This window comes from Echinops telfairi, unplaced genomic scaffold (assembly GCF_000313985.2).
Source record: "Echinops telfairi isolate 266 unplaced genomic scaffold, ASM31398v2 ScPeMD7_7468;HRSCAF=8506_0, whole genome shotgun sequence".
Taxonomy (NCBI): domain Eukaryota; kingdom Metazoa; phylum Chordata; class Mammalia; order Afrosoricida; family Tenrecidae; genus Echinops; species Echinops telfairi.
The window spans coordinates 75,092,333-75,110,548 of NW_022111369.1; the positions used below are offsets into that span (position 1 = coordinate 75,092,333).

The 18,216-nt window shown below is 36.3% G+C and overlaps 1 protein-coding gene across 1 annotated transcript in view; it reads right to left on the reverse strand.

Moving 5' to 3' along the window:
* Nucleotides 1-18,216, reverse strand: part of LOC123520981 (adhesion G protein-coupled receptor L3-like) — a 612,162-nt gene that overhangs the window by 152,005 nt on the left and 441,941 nt on the right. Inside the window, exon 5 of the mRNA XM_045284068.1 lies at nucleotides 7,051-7,264. Within this exon, the coding sequence (XP_045140003.1) occupies nucleotides 7,051-7,264 (214 nt within the window). The remainder of the gene's footprint in view (nucleotides 1-7,050; nucleotides 7,265-18,216) is intronic.

Below are 18,216 nucleotides of genomic sequence, written 5' to 3' on the forward strand. Positions count from 1 at the left end.
CCCAGAGAGGAGGCCATACGCGGCTCCCTGTGATCCATTCCCCCTTGCTACCTCCCCCTTCCCTCCTGGTATCGCCACCGTCGCCCCCGGTCCCGAGAGGCTCCTCCGTCAAAGACAGGGTTTCTGTGGGGGTTTGCCTGTATTTCTAGGTTCTCAATTCAAACAGATTGGGTCAGTGAGTTTTCATGGTTTTTTTTTGTTTTGTTTTGTTGTGTGTGTGTGTGTGTGTGCATGCTTCTCTCTTTGTTTGTTTGTTTGTTTGTTTTTCCTACACCTTCCTGCCGCTGACTGTTAGTTGCTGGCTCAATACTGCCCTTTGGGCCTCACGAGTGGTTGATGGTTCTGAGGAGTACATTCAGTATGTTCCCCCACAGGTACTCTTTGTTCACTCCACCGGTCTGTACCTTGTGCGACTGAAAGATGATCCCAGGGGGTGGGTTCACCTCAAGTTTGACATGTGTTTCAGGCGACAGTCTCAGTAGTTGTACTAATTTGGTCTTTTTAAAAATTTTCAATTGTTCTACATTTTCCTCTCTTGTTTTCAGAATTGTTGATTATGATTCCTATCAGAGCACTGGGTAGTGGGAGTCAGCCACCATCTAGCTCTTCTGGTTTGGGGGTCTAGTAGACTGTGGTTTGTACAGTCCGTTAGTCTTCTGGCCTAATTGCTCCCTTGAGTTTTTGGTTTTCGTCACTATCTCAAACTCTACCTCACTGACCTTTGCTCCAGACAGAAGAGAATAATAGTTGTGTCTTCAACCTCTTTTTGCAGGGTGGGAACTGCTCTAAATAGTTCCATAAAATGTCCAGTTTTACACATCGATCAGAGATTATAAAATTATTTAAAAGTCTGGAAGTAAGATAAATAACTAAAGTATTTGCTTACCGTAAGTGAAGAAAGCAGCTCTAATGACTTATAAATATTTGAAATGACAAATTCCAAGGAGTCTACCTATACCTTTTTAGTTTTATTTGAATTGGTAATGAATTTATCAGTGACAAAAAAGTACTGAAATGTTCACACTGTCATATGTTAAAACACACACACAACTCACTGCCATCAATTGCTTTCAACTTGTAGCAATCCTATAAGGTAGGGTGGAACTGCCCTTGTGGGTTTTGAGAATGTCTCTTTACAGGAGTAGAAAGTCTCATCTTTCTCCCACAAAGTGGCTGGTGGTTTTGAACTACTGACATTGCGGCTGAGCACATAACAATCACACCAAGGAAAGATCACAAAATAATTAAGCTGCAAGAATCTCCGGAAATAAGCAATAAAAACTTATCAAACTATCTCTACGAGATGATTATTATTTTTAAAAGGAAATTGAAGGAATTGACATATTACAACGAATATATTTTTCTGGTGTACATACTTAGAAATTTAGTCCCCCCAACATTTCATGTTAAAATATCCGGGCAAGATTGCTTCCTCTCATGAAAATAAAATAATCTATTTTCAATCTATGCCATTTATTAACATTTTTAAAATCTAAGTTTGCATTTTTAAAGTAGTTGTGCTTAATTATAAACAAATTGCATACCTCATATGACATAAATCACATGAGGATCTGAGCCAAAAGCTGAATCTACATGTGTTTCATTCTAATTTGGATAACATAAAAGTGTGAATTTCTTGAAATATGATCCACTCATTAAAAATTGGAGGTTATTTTAAAAACAGTTAGATTTTGTGTGTGAATATTACAAAAATAAAAAAATATTTGGACAATAGAATAGAAAAATCGTATTTGTTATAATAGCTGTTAACTTACTTTTTGTTCTCAGGACATTTAATGTACTGAGAATTTCATAGATTACTAGTTTTAATGAGTTACATTTATCCATTTTTACAAAAAAAGGAAATAAATATAAACAACCTTTATTAGAAATGGAATGGTGCTATGGCCTTAATCCCCACTAAGGTGCCAGAAGGTTTAACTGCCATTGCTTTAATCAATGTTTATGTCAGCTTAATAAAAAATGCCAGCACCATGCCATTATAATTATGAAAATAATGTTGCCTTGTGATCCTCTTAAATGTCACAAGAATTTCAAGTGTATCCAAAGTACATTTTAATAGCTGCTACAATAATGGGTTAATAGCCCCTCTGTACCAATGGAGGGAGCCCACACAACTCTTAATAGTTTTCACTCACGTTATCCTGATCATTTATTAAAATGTTTAACCTAGCATATGCTATAGATTCAAGTGTGCTTCATGGACAATACAGATTTGAAATGACAACCTCAAGGTCTGTGGTTAAATTCCTTTTAAGAATGGGTTGTCCTTAAAAAAAAATAAGAAGAAGAATGGGTTGTCCTTGTTATCTTAATGAGGCCAGCCTGGTGAAGGGTTCAACATCTCCTTTAGAGAAGATCTCTTGGTGATACACAAAAGAGATTTTTTAAAAGTTTTCGAGAGCAGCGATGGGGGAGAAGGAGTGGGCAGAAATCAAAGGTAAACAGGTGACAAATGCTTAGAAACAGGAGCTCAATGGAGACAAAGATCGCCCTCCATATCTGACACAGATAAAACCTTCCCTCGGAGCCAGGAGCCTGAATTCCGACTTCCAGTTTCTTAAGCAGGAGTCCTGGGGGCAGAGTGGTTGTGCATGGCCTTCACTTTGAAACCAGCAGCAGCTCAGCAACAAAGTTGGGCTTTCGATTCCCATAAATAGCTAACGTATCAGAAAACCCAAAGTGGATTTGACTTGATAGCAGTGATGGGTTTGTTTGTCCACTGTTCAGGAAGCAATGCGTTTGTGGTGAATCGACATTTGGCATTGAATAAGAATGATGGTTGCATAGAATGATTAATGCAATTGGTATCGCTAAGCTGTGCACCTGGAAAGAGTTGAAGTGATACTGCGTTGCACGTATTAACAGAGAGATAGCTATACAGTTGCTCAAGTTGGTTAGTTAGAGAGAAAAAAGCCACGGAGGGCATCCATGTCCAATCAAATACCACGTAGACTTGTCTTCTCGGTTTGGAAATTGACGGGCATGGTTTCGTCCCATTTAGTTGTCTTAATCTCGTGCTTAATGTTCCTGTTCTATCCCCTAGTTAACTGCTTTGGTCCTACATTCCTATAGACTTGTAAGCAGCCATCCAAGGTACAACAATAGTTTCTATTTTCCTGGAGCAGCAGAGGATGAAGAAGATTTTGCAAATTACAAGATGCTTTGTGGTAAAATCAACAGACAATTTGCCTCCAGATGTCTACAATTTACTTTAGTTAGCACAAAAAACTGTGATTAAATAGCTTTAAAAATGTTTCGATACAAAAACAAGGGCCACAGATGCTAATAAATGAGGTATGAAATTCTGAGTAGCATAAATAATGTGGTATAATATTTTAAGACGTTCTCTAGTTGACACACAAAAGAGGCAAACAGTTCCAGAAGGTAAATGCAACTGGCTTCTCTAGCTCAGTGAGTAGATTAGATGAGCCTATTGGAGATCAATGTAGAAACCCAAGGCCCCAAATCCTTTCAAATTCAAATTCCTTATTTTTAAGAATGTTTTTATTTTGATTTTTTACATTTGTTCAATGTATATTCAAGCATCTGCGTGGATGGCATTTCACACGTCCTTGTTGGTAACTGTGTAACTCACCAATTTCAAGCAGGATATGAAGCCTTTTAAAACAAATTTATTTGAGGATACAGAATCATACCCCTTTGGCATTTAGTAGTAATCTTTCCATTTAGGGAAATGCTTAAAAATATTTATGATTTTTTTCTAGATATTCCAAAGAAGGGAAACAATTAATCTGTCTTTTAGAAAAGATGTCTTCTGTTGGATTTATTTCAGAAGCAATAATCAATTTAAACTGTTCATAGCCCTTGCTTTTCTCAGGGAGTGTCTGCAACAATAATGGGACCTCTCAGTTCTGTAGGTAAGAAACTATGATGGCCTTTCTCAATGCCCTACCTTTCCTATTCAGCCCAAAACCAGAAAAAAAAACTCTAGTGTTAACATAAGAAGAGGTGCAGGTCTCAGAAAGTGAGGAGATTTATCTTCTTTCCCTGGTGAAGGCTGTGCACCAAGACCCTGTTGTGCTCCAGACCAAGAGGCAATGTCTCCAGAAGACTGTAGCAGGCCCCCTGCAACTGCTCCCAGCTTTTTTGAATCTGGTTAGGCCCCTAGCCTTTGGAATGAACCCCACTTTTGACTAATAGTTACAGGTGCCCTGTGCAGCCGTTAGAATTACGAACAGACCCCGGGTGCTGGCAGGGGAATGTGCTTCAGATGTTAGGGAACAGAACTTGGAGGAGAACCAGTGGGTCAGGAGATCTGCAGTGGATGGGGGTCCCCTTAACTCACAAGGGGTTCATCAGGGGCTTGGGGTGCCCTCCCATGGATTTGTGTGATGCATGGGGTCTGAAAAGCAAGGCCATCCAAGGCACAACCAATGGCTTCTATTTACCTGGAGTAGCGGAATGAAAAGCAGAGTGAGGAATATGGGAAGAGAGATGTGTGTCTACCTGCCTTTATGGGCAATTGCCTCCTTTGCTATGTGATCAGAAGAACTGGATGGTGCCTGACTATTAAACTTACTGAACATTTTGACCAAAGATTTTATAGAAGACTCTTGATCAAAGGGGAAAATGCTGAACAATTTCAAATTCTAGTGGATTCCAGACTTTCTGGAGCCACAGTAGGTGAATAAATTGCTGAAACAATGTTCCTAAAATAATCTTTAGACCATAACTAAAAAATTCTCCTGTAGCCTTCTTAAAATCAAACAGTAGGTTAGCTTAACTAGTAAAGAATATCTGCTGCCAGTATTGAGATCTTTTAAAATCTACCTGTATGACTCAAACCAGGGAGAACGACGAGATATTTGAAGGAACCTTAGCGGGCAGGGCGTTGATGTTAATGGAAGAGGGACAGGTCCCATCGGGAGGGTGGGAATGATTGCAGCTGAGTGTCAGCTGAATTGGACAGGAGGAAATTGCTGAATGGCAGGCGCTCTATATATTCTCAACAACCAAATGTATAACTGATTTAAAACAAACAAAAATAAATAGTACATATTATTTGCAGCACAACCTGGCCAGATCATACTTAGTAATTACCATCTCTATTCAATATGCTATTTGTAGGCATATTAGTACAACTAATTTCATTAAAAAGTCACTTATGTAGTATACATGACTATACCATTTACAATTCCGTCGCCCCAAAAGTCAACAGCTTTATGTTGAACAAGTATAGATTATGTTTTAATAGTCCAAATGTAAGTGTAGACCTTGCTTCAGAGAAAATTAACCATAGCTACTTAAACTAACTGACAGCTCTCTATGATAAACCACGCATAGGGCTTACACAAATGATTTACTAAGAGAGCTTAAAGCATTATTACTTTACAGACTTGCTACTTAATGTATGCATCCTATAAAATTCAAAGGCCTTAAAGAATCCAATATAGTTTTTTAAATAATCATAAGATTAAAGGCTTATTTGTGGAGCCATTAATAACATCAATAAAAATATTAAAACAGTTTCAATGCAAATAGTATTGAGATGGAAGAGCTAGTAAAACAATGCCTCTACTATATTTTCAATGACAATATAATCACAGAGAAGCAGCCTTTCCTCTCCCACTCCAACCCCCAAAGAGATTCTGCAGAATTCTACACTAGTTGTCAGACTGAAATAAACTAACAATTTTGTTAGAGCTCTCATTACATATTACCATGGAAAATCACTGCTCAATGACCATGTCAATAGCTAGATAAAATGAAATAACTTGAGTGGTTTAAGATTAACCATAGTTTGAAGGATATAAAATATATACAATAGAGAAGCATATAAAAAGACATATGCAAATTTATATAAAATTGCATACTTAAGGTTAAATTTTATTTCTCATTAGCACTGGCCAAATCCATGTTATTTTAGAAAATGACAAACAGTCTACTAGAAGTTGACAAAATCAAGTCCTCAGATTTTCCCATAGAGGTCATTACCCTTCAAGTATAGTTCAGCTATACCTCAGGTATAAATGATCACTGGATACCTTCCAAGTTATAGTTTGTATTGATATTTAAACAAACATAATTTCTAAAAATAAGATATTATTTCTAACAAACTTTTCAATCACACACAAAAGAACATATTGGAATTATAACTATCAAAATTGCATAAGTTAAAAGATAAAACCCAGAGAAAAAAGTAAATTTTTTGTTTTGTTTTCTCAGGTAGACCAAAGAAGATAGATCTTAGAAATCAACCAACTAGTCTGAAAACTAGTCCATTTACTAGTCTGAAGACTAAGTAAATTGCTTATGCTGATTTATATATAGTGAACAAATGTTTAAGATATACTTAGTATTGAGCTCATTTATAAAGATATTTTAATATAATTTGAACATTTTATACTATAATCCTTACTACCAGTCTTTATAGAACTGAAGACAGGTTAAGCCAGAATTTTATATACTGACAGTCTTCAGATTTATTTTGTTTTATTTTAATTTTATTAAATAGTTTTAAAGTATTAAATAATTAAATCATTTAACTATATTAAATGAATCAATTTATGAATATGCTAGATATAAAAGTCTACTTTTATTGTTTGGTAAATAGATAATCTTTGAATAGTCATTTTATATTTTGATTAATGATTAGATCGAATACCTAATAATATACTTAATATTTTTCTCATTTTCCTACACTATTTAAAACATTTTTCATAAGTGTATGGAGAAAATTAGAAAATTATGTTTTTGAAAATTGTGAATTATTAGTTTAGCTCTCCTATCAAATGAATCTAGTACTTGAGAACCTTATCAAAATAACTTGGTATGCATATTAGACCATGAATCCTAATAACTAATACAATTAACAATCATTTCCATATACAATCTGTAATTTTAAGCACTAGTTTTTTATATGAGGATAGGTGCATATTGGAAAATTATTTCAAGTTAGTCAGATATAAATTGCTCTTGGTGTTCTCTCTATGTACGCTCAACACGTTAAAGGGACAGAAGGCTTTGAATAAATGCCCCAAATAAGGAAATTTGGAAGTATCATACCTCTGAGACATAATCTTATAGGCATCTGGCAGGTAGCAGCGTATGTTCTCCATCTGAGCAGGGTCTGAGTCACAAATTTTGTCATCAGTTCTCCCGTAGTTGGCACTTTCAATCATGATGACGTCTGTCCCCGGACAGCGAAGCTCGATGGGGTAGCTCTCACAGGAAAGTTCTCTGCGGACCACAGCCATAGGAATGGGAGCTCGGCTGAAAGCTACGGTACAAAGAACAAGAGACTTCAGTCATTTTCATGACCTACACAGAAAAAACACATGTTTTCCTATCTCATTTTCAGATAAAATTAATACCAGTGGAGCAAACGAATTAGCATTCATAATTTTAATGAAAAAGGGAATGAATATATATCACTTTCAGTAACTCTATAGGGTTTATTGTTATATTTTGTTTTGTTTTACTGTTTTGCTTTTTAATCTTAGATATACATATATATGCATATATACATGTACTTATTTTGGAGGAGAAAAAGTATTAAATGAAGTTATATATTTGAAGTTTTCTCCTTAAAAACGAGTCTCCAGTTTGTGTATATTTTTGAAACTTTGGTTTTACTCTGGATGATTATATCTATGTAGAAGTACTTTGTAGTTTGCAAAGTAAGATGCAAAATTAATCTTTAGAACATTTTTAATGGAAATAATCACATAAAAAACATACTCTTGAAAACAGAAATGTATTTATGCAAATAAGGCTGTCTATTTTAACTTTAAAGTAATTTTGTTTGTTTTTAGAAATTTTAATATAATATTTGTAAAATGTCAGTTACAAAGGTGTAGAATATAGTTTATATGAAAAAGAAAGATGTGCAAGGAGAAAATTGAAATTTTCTTCAGCTCCCTTCCTATGCCCACTTCTCTACTGCAAATTGGTAACAATGTGTGAAATCACTTTTAGAAATTTTTATAGAAAAACAGTATTTTTTTTCTTCCCATACTTAAAAAAAAACTCAGGTTAATTTTGCTCACAACCTTTTTCTTTTTTAACACCCTATATATCTACCAGTGAACTTTTGATATTTTCTCTTTCTTTTTTAAAATCTCATTGCCCCATGCACTTCAATACCTACCCTACAGGGGTGATTTTATTTTATTTTTTTACTCTTAATAATAATACTAATTTATGGTGAAGATTTGGTAGTTTGATTTTAGGTAATCTTGTGTATTTTAAAAAAATAATTTATTGTGAATTGGGTGGAAATGTATAGGGCAGATTATCAGTTTTCCGTTCCATAATTCATATTTTGTTTAAACTCATGTGTTGAAATCCCTTCAATAAATCGTGACTTACTTCGTTTCCTCCCTGAGTTTCCTCTTTTCAGTCTTCCCTCTTTTTTAACCCTCTAAATCTCATTTTGCTGTAAATGTGTCCCTTTTTAGCTTAAATATCTGATTAATCTAACACAGGGGAGAGTTCGGTTCCAGACTGAATGATGACTACGGATCATGTTCTTCAGAGTTCTGCCTGTCTCCATCCAACCAATAAGCCCGGTCTCTTGAATGATGCCGTGTCTGTTCTACAGTTTTTCTTCCAGTCTCTGAGACCTTCTAATGCTGTCTAGGCCAGGAGAGTTGGCAGTGTTAGAGAGGAGCCACTAGTTCTTCTGGTATCAGGCTTGTGGAGACTGTTATTTGTGTGGTCTCTAAGTCTACTGGGCTAAATGTGTCTATATGCCTTTCATTTTCATTACTCTTCCTTCCCTGGTTGGTGAGAGATGAATGGTGGCACACTTAAGATTGTTACGAGCTTTGAAGACTCTAGTTGCTACTCACCAAAGTCGAACATTGTCTTTGTGATTTATGTGCTTCCTGAGACTACAGTCCCGAGCCCACAGGTTCACAGACCCGTGTCCTCAGGTCTTTGCTTATGTCTGAAAAGTTTCCAGAACTTTATTTCCTGCATGCTCCACCACATTCATGGATATATTTTCAGGAAAGGTAAATACATGCATATAAATGTTCATTGTCAAACTTATGTTTATTAGCAGGCACACTCACGTCTCCTCTATACCTGTCCAGCTGGCATTTCTACCATGAATCTATTCTTTGATCCTGGTTATTACAGGATTGTATGTACAATAGTATTTCCATCTACTGCCTTTAACTCTTGAAAATTTCCCAGTGTCTTCCTGCCACCTATTCGCCTTCCTTAATCTTATTATATATTTCCATTCACTCCACTCAAGTTGACACATCATTATACCCTAGAAATATCTTGTTTCAATAAGTGCATTTTTTTCTTAATCATTTTATTGACATACTGTATGGATGATATAATTCAATGGTTTAAATATATTAAAAAGAGTTGCACAATCACAACAAATTTTGATCATTTTCTTCATTTTTTGTAGCCATTGCTATTAGCTTCCCATTGCCTCTCAACTGCCTCTGTCATAACTTTGAGGATCTATTGCTATAGATACTGTCTTTAGCTATCCTGGAATTCATATAAGGAAAGTCATTACACACACACCCCTCAGAAAAACAAACAAACATAAACTAATTACACCTGCATTAATTTATTTTCCAAGGCTTCTGTCAGAGGACAAAACTGTTCATATAAGTGGTCGATGGCACCAGGGAGTTCAGGGGAGACTTGGCCCCACATGGACTCTACAAGTAGATTTTAGGCTTTCACTGCTATCCAGTCTTCTGCAAAAGATGTGTTCAGCAGTTAAATTCTAATACAATGATCTCTTCTGGTATTGCATTTCATTGTTTACAATCATAGGGTGACATGAGCTGGTGCACTTCTTCCTTGGAGCCTTCGCTCATTCCTGACTTAGATGGCTGCTTGTCAAAAACTGCCTTTCATAGCTATACATGATTTTATTGGTTCTCTCAGATAACAGAGAAGCTATGGTGGCAGAATGGGTAAGTCCCTCAGGTGCAACAGAGGTAATTTGAACCTACCAGCAGCTTCCTGGGAAAAGTGCTATCAATCTGTTCCAGGAATGACTTGAGCCTAAAATTCCAAAGAGCAGTTCTACTTTGTTCTCAAGGGTCCCTAATCGTTAGAACTGAATTGAGTGGCATTCAATAATAACATCCTGTAAGGAACTTTTCTTAGGACCATTCAGTCTGTATCCTACAAGGCAGACATATTTGTTCCTATTACAGCCCATGGTACTTTAAATATTCTTTGTAGTAACATAATTCAAGTACATCAATTCTTCTCTGGTTTTCCTAGTCCCAGTCTAGCTCACACTATCTTACTTGTGAAACACAATATTTATTCATATGTTTATTGACCATTTGGAGTCCTGTATGGCACGGGGTTAAGGTCTGGATAGCAGGATGAAAGGTTGGTGGCTCAAACCCAGAGGCAACTTAGAAGAAAGGCCTGACAATCTGCTTCTGAAAAATGAGAGCCATGAAAACCACGTGCAAACATGTGTACTCTGCGCACAGGAAGTCAGAATTGAAGCAACGGAAATTAATAACAGTAGACTGACCTTTTAAAATTCCTTTAGTCTGTGAATTGCTTGCTCAAATGATGCATCTTGTAAGTAGCAAATATGTTGAATGTTTTTCCTTTATATCAGTATATCTATTTTCTAGTTGGTCAATTTTCTTATTTTAGATATTTGTTTAAATATATATATATATATATATAAAACTTATTTATATATATGTTATATATATAACTTATTATATATATATATATAACTTATTTAGAAAATTCACATTCTAAAACAGTGAATGGTGAATGTAAGTGGCCTTATATTGGGAAGAAGCAAAAAAGGCAATTGAAAAACTCAACGAATCTTTAAAAAGCATAACATTAAAGTTCTGAATGTAAGGTTTACTATCAATAACAGTGGGTTTCCTTATAAGGAATTAATTAAAGAGCTGGAAGTCAAACTCACTGCCATGAACGCAGTCTGACTCATAGTGGCCTTACATGGGGTTTCCTAAGAGGTAACTCTTTATGGGAGAAGAGAGCCTCATAGTTCTCTTTCAGGGATGCTCGTGGGGTTAACCCGCCAACCTTGTTTAGCCCACAGCATCAACAAGTTGGCATATACAATAACTATATATTTTCACTGATAGTCAATTAGCTTGCTTGCTAATGTACAAAAGCAAGCAAACAAACAAACGAATCTACTGTCACTGAGTCAGTGCCAACTCATAGCAACCCTCTAGGGCCCAGTACAACTTCCCCTGTGAGTTTGCGAGATTGTTACAGTTTACAGGAAGTAAAAAAGCCCTCTCCTTCTCCAGCAGAGTGGCTGGTGGTTTTGAACTGTGGACCCTGGAAATTTGCAGCTCAATGGGTAACCACATATTAAAAAAAAAATGTAAATTGTATGGCATGTGTGTTTGTTTGTTTTACTACAGGAAGTACTAAAAGTAAAACTGAAGGTATTGTAAAAGTAAAATATGTTCACTAGAGAAAAAGCGGAAAGAAGAGTAAGTAAAAGGAATTTTGAGAGAAAGTGAAAACTGCTAGTAGTATAAATATTTTCAGTTGAAGCTTGGATAGTCTTTGAAATGTGGTTTCATTTAACATAAAATCCAGGCATAATTACGATCATGTTGATCATTTAAAGCTGTTTAAGTTGCACTGGACACTTTATCCCGTTCTAGTTGCCACTTAACCTCTTACTGAATGTCTTATTTTTATTAGCCATATATTGCCTTTTCTCCCCCTCTTCACAGTCACATAATGAAGATATGTATTCAAGCAGAAGAATCTAGCCTGTCATCAGTGTTAATCAAAGAAAGTTAAAATAATTACAGTTTGGATATAAACAGATATAATTACAATTTAATTTGAAATCAACATTTTAGAAGGGAATTATCAATAGAAAGACCAAAAAATTTATGAAATATCCATTTATTTTATCTCTAAATAAAATATTCTTCTTTCTATGCAACATAAAAATTGGTAATTATTTGTACCAGCTGTTCAATATTAAAGTTCTATTTGCATAGATAAAGGGGTTTTCATTAATGTATTTAATATTTTACATTATGAGAAAATATAATTTTAAATGTAACTTCACCACTTCTGTCAGCTTACTTATTAATATTTTTAAAATGTTTGTCCCCATACCCTTAAAGGGCCCAAGATAAATGTCCAAATTATTTTAATGTAGACTTCTGACCATTAGCTGTGAAACTATTTGTTTCTAAATTTTAATAAAGCCACTTTAGAAACTGTAGGCAAAATTTAAATTTAAAAACAGATAAACAAACAAAAACACTGTGCTTCCAAGCAATTTAACAAATTTAAACTGGTTAAACTTGTGAAAGTTAAGAGTCAGGTTAAAACACAAGTTAATTTAACAACAACAAAGAGAAACAGAAAAAGCAAACTATACTGTGAAAGTATTCGTTTGACTAAATGGACAATTTAGTTTATTTAAACTAATCATTCAATTTTATCATAGAATGTTTATATAGATGATGCTTTAATCTGAGTCTGTCAAAATATGATTCAGATTTAGACACTAGACCATTGCAAAGCCAACTAATATGCAGAGGTATAAATTTTATATATATCTATTTTGGTTAGAAGCTGAGCATGTACATGCCTTAAACACTTTTAATACTAGGAGGCATAAAAAAAGTTCATGGAAAATTGAATTTAAAGTCCTTTCACACACATGAAGGAAAATCTACAGCATAAGAGAAGAGAGATAGACAAGTCAGTTGGAGTATCATTGACGAAGGAAGATTAGTCAGAGGGACATACATTTTAGTTAGTGATGAACTATAACACAGAAATGTTTTGACTGTATGAACTAACCCATTGAATTGAGCAGAAGAAACTTAAATCTTAAATATATACTAAAAAACAAACAAATTGAATTCTAAAAAGTCGATGCCGACTCATAGTGACCCTACAGGATAGGGTGGAAACGCCCCTGTGAGTTCCCCAGCCTGCAACACTTTCCAGGAGTGGAAAGTTCCATCTGACTCCAGAGGAACAGTTGGTGGCTTGGAACCGCCAACCTTTCAGATAGCAGACAGAACCACCAAGCCATCAAGGTACTGCTTTAGCTCTTGTGGACCTAGCTCTCAATGTCCTGTTCAAATCATTTGCACAGATTGCTCTGCATGTATGGTAAAGCACTTAAAAAAAACAAGGGCTATATTCTGATTTCCATATGGTAAATATTTGAAATATTTTATCTTCTCTATAAGTTTGTTGTGATTATGAAAACTGTTTTTATTTCTATTTCCTTTTCTCTGTACTTATTTTACTCCAAATTCTATATATTTAAAGCAATTAAATCTCCTTAGGAATTATGTATGATTTTTGTTATTTTACATCTCTATTTATTCAATCTCTTGTTTTATTTTTGTTTTGCCTCTGTTATTAAGATTTTGCCTACCAATACAAGATAGGCATGGGAAACAAGGCCCAAGAGAAAGCAATGGGACCGAAGGTTCCCGAGGGACTGGGTGGAGGAGGAGCCAGGAAAAGGAGAAGTGAGCAAGCAATGCCATAGACAGTGGACCAACTAGGGAATTAAAACAACAAGAAGGACATAGAGCCCCTGGCAGTGTTGAGGCAAGAGCAATCTAGCTGAGAGGAATTACTATGAGGCAGAAGAAGGGCAAGCATGATGGTGGGGCAGGTAAAAGGAAACAGGAAAGATCTAGGAAGCAAAGCTATGGATAGCAGTATAAACATAGGTATGCACTTATGTAAATACATTAATTCATAAAAAGTAGATATTGGCCTATGTACATATATTTTATATGGCAATACAATGAGGTAGTGGACGAACTTTGAGCCTCTGGTCAAGCCCTCCACCAACACAAGAAAACTTTGTTCTTACAACCTGGCATGCTGTGATGCTCACTCTCCCGACACAATTGCTGAAGACATAATGGGTGCATAAGCAAATGTGGTGAAGGAAGCTGATGGTGCCCGGCTATCAAAAGATATAGTGTCTGGGGTCTTAAAGACTTGAAGTTAAACAAGCGGCCATCTAGTAGAGAAGCAACAAGGCCACATGGAAGAAGCACACCAGCCTGTGAAATCATGAGGTGTTGACAGAGTCAGATAACAGGCAACAGAAGACCCCCAAACAAACACACAAACCAAAGAAAAAAACATTGTTGAGAATGAGGAGTGTCAGAGTAGAGACCAAATACTCATTTGTAGACAATTGGAAATCTCCTCACAGATGAGTCGCAAGGAAGGGATGGGTCAACTAGAGCACAGGATAGCACCAATGAAACATCAATATTCGTAGGTTTCTTTGAGGCTTCCTCACCCCCGACTATCATGATGCCAGTCTGCCATTCAGTTCTGACTACAACAGAGCAAGTATATTGGTACAGAGGAGAACTCACGACACACAAAATCCAAGTTAGATAAACCACTCAGTAACAGAAATGGAGGTAGCAATACCAGGAGGATAGAGGACGAAAGGAAGGGGAAACCAATTTCAATGATCGACACATAACCAACCCTGACCCCCACACCTTGACAAGGGGAATGAACAACAGAAATGTGGGTGAAGGGAGACAGCAATCAGTAGAAGATATGAAAGTAATCATTCATAATTTTTCAAGGGGTCACGAGGGGACAGGGGAGGAAGGGAGGGAGGGGAAAAAAGAGGAATAGATAACAAGGGCTCAAATAGAAAGTAAATGTTTAGAAAATGATGATGGCAACATATGGAGAGATATGCTGTGATAAAATTGATGTGTGGGATGTTATAAGAGTTATAAAAGTCCCCAATAAAATGATTTTTTAAATGGACTCAATGCCAAAAAAATAAATCTGCAGAAGAAATCATTTAAAAATATATAAGGAAATTAAAATGTGAAAGCTATTTTGTAGTAATAAGTAAGGATAAGCGAGGAGGATTGTTTGAAATAGTAATGTCAGAATGTATGTGATCTATGGTTAGGAACACACAAAAAATGAGCTGACAATGAAACATAAAGGATAAGAGCAAAGGTATGAAGGATGAATATCAGTTTTCTAGCCCAAGTAAATAAATAGTTACATTGTACTGCCATAAGCAAAATTGATGGGAAGTTGAATTTGCTTAGAAGAAAATCTTCATAAATTTAAGAATTAGAGATAGTATTTACAAGCGTAGCAATACATGAGATTAAAAATATGTGAGTTAAAGTTTGGATTTTTGGAGCTGCTCTTTGTTTTCAAGGCCCATGTGACCGCTACATATCCCCAATTCTTCAAGATTGCTTCACTCCTATTCCCTTCCCTCCTGAATGCAGGCTGTACTTAGCAACTCATTTCTAATGGGTAGATTATAGCAGAAATGAGAATATTATTTCCCAGACTAGTTCATTAAAAAGACATTCTGACTTAAACCTCGCTTTCTCTAGGATAACTCACTCTGTGGGAAGGGAGCCACCTTGTCATGAGAACACTCAAGCTGCCCAGTAGAAGGATCTGTGTGGCAAGGAGTTGGGGCCTCCTGCCAACAACTAGTCTGAAAATGAAAGGCATGTGAATGAGCCACCTTGGAAAATAATAACCCAATTGTGGTAGTTACATAATCTGGTGTCAACTTGGGAAGGGGTGGAGTCTAATCTGTCAGTCAGGTTGCAGCTTGATGACCTCATTTGGAGACATCACAGAGAGAAATAGCTCAGTGGAGGCCAGATACGTACAGACTCTCTGTTTTGTCTTCCTGGACACTAGACACATGGAACTCTGTTGACAAGCCACATGGAGCTATACTGACAGCAGCCAGAGCCTTGGAGATGGAAGAGCCACATGGAGACCCATGCCAGCGCTGATGCTTCCACACTTTCCACCCACTGGCCTGTTATTTCCTGAGCTTGACGTAATTGCATGTGTTGCATGAGACTGAAGAGGAATTTACAGACTGATATTGTACATATGGGCTAACATTGGACTTATGGACTTGATATCGACTGGGCTGGGATGTTTTCTTAATGTACAATTACTCTTTATAAAAAGCTCTTTCCTATACACATATGTGTCTATGAACTTGTTTCTCTAGTCTACGCAGACTAACACACCAATCCCTATGAAACGTTCAAGTTCCTTCAACTCTGCAACACCGCATGCCAGAATTAACAAGTGCCACTCCTAGATAGCTAATTTACATGACTTGTCTAAAATAACAAATACTTATTATTATTTTTAAATTTTTCCCCCACAGACTCTCTCTCTCTCTCTGTCTCTCTCTCTCTCTATATATATATATATACACACACACACATATATATATACACATACACACACACACATACACACACACATACATTAACCCTATAATGCCTGAATTTTTAATTTCAGGGAAAATTTTGTTTTTATTCTTTACTAGTTATCAATAAATATATTAATATAAACATTTAACTAAATGTTACGAAGATGTTGCACTCGGCATTAGAGGGTTAAACATTATTAAACATATATATTATATATTATATATATAAATATATTTATATATATATGTAATATATATATAATCATTTCATTGGGGGCTCATACAATTCTTATCACAATCCATCCATCCATTGTGTCAAGCACATTTGTACATTTGTAGCCATCATCATTCTCAAAATATTTGCTTTCTACTTGAGCCCTTGGTATCAGCTTCTCATTTCCCCCCCCTCCCCACAACTCCCCTCCCTCATGAACCTTTGATAATTTATAAGTTATTATTTTTTCATGTCTTACACTATCCGATGTCTCCCTTCACCCATTTTTCTGTTGTCCGTCCCCCAGGGAGAAGGTTTTATGTCGATCCTTGTAATCAGTTCCCCCTTTATACCCCACCCTCTTCCCTCCACCATCCTGGTATCGCCACTCTCACCACTGGTCCTGAGGGGTTAATCTGTCCTGGATTCCTGTGTTTCCAGTTCCTATCTGTACCAGTGTACATCCTCTGGTCTAGCCGGGATTGTAAGGTAGAATTGGGATCATGATAGTTAGGGGGTGGGGGTGGGGGTGGGAGGAAGCATTTAAGAACTAGAGGAAAGTTGTACCTTTCATTGTTGCCACACTCCACCCTGACTGGCTCTTCTCCTCCCTGTGACCCTTCTGTAAGGGGATATCCAGTTGCAAACAGATGGATTTTGTGTCCCCACTCTGCACTCCCCCTCATTCACAATGATATGATACTTTATTCTTTGATGCCTGGTACCTGATCCCATTGAAACCTCATGATCACACAGGCTGGTGTGCTTCTTCCATGTGGGCTTTGTTGCTTCTGAGCTAGATGGTCACTTGTTTATCTTCAAGCCTTTAAGACCCCAGACACTATATCTTTTGATAGCCAGGCACAATCAGCTTTCTTCACCATATTTGCTTATGCACCTGCTTTGTCTTCAGCGATTGGGTTAGGAAGATGAGCATCATGGAATGCCAGTTTAATAGAACAAAGTGTTCTTGCATTGAGGGAGTACTTATACTTATTGTTTTCAGCCATGATGTTTGGGGTCAATACTAAGAGTCCTTAAGTGGTTGATATTGAAACAAGTTCGAGAAAAATTGAAGAAAAAAAATGGAAGAAATTTTATTAATAAACCTTATAGATAATGGAATGTTACAATTCCTCTTCTTAACTAGCAATTAGGATATTTAGTTGAAAAGTCATCACTTAATCTTTCATCGCACTGATCATAACAAACAAACTTACTGCCAACATATCGATTCTGACTCCTGGTGACCCTATAAGGATCAATTAGAACTGCCTTTGTTGCTTTTCAAGACATTGACTCTTTACTGGAGTAGAGAGCCCTATCTTTCTCCAATGGAGCAGGTGGTAGTTTCCAAAGGCTAACAATGAGGGCAGCAGTTTACCCAGGATGCCGTCAGGGCTCCACTAATCATCACAGGAAGTGTGTGTGTGTGGGGGAACTCCTTAGGAATTCTAAAACAAAACTGAAGAGATTTGTTTCTGCATTAAGAAGAAGTTAATTAAACTATTTGTAAGTCAAGGTAATGACTTTAAAAGAGTTTCTTAATTACAGATAGGGACACTATCATAGTTAGAAATGGACAAGTTTCTACTTATTGGCAATACCTCTAAAGAACATTTCATTACTTACTTTCAAATACTGCCAAAAATCAAATCTCAATTTTAAGTTTCAGCAAACCCTCTGACATAATTTTCTTAAATACATTCATTTTCTCTGTGCCATTTTACATGCCAATATATTCACCCAAGTTTTAAAATAT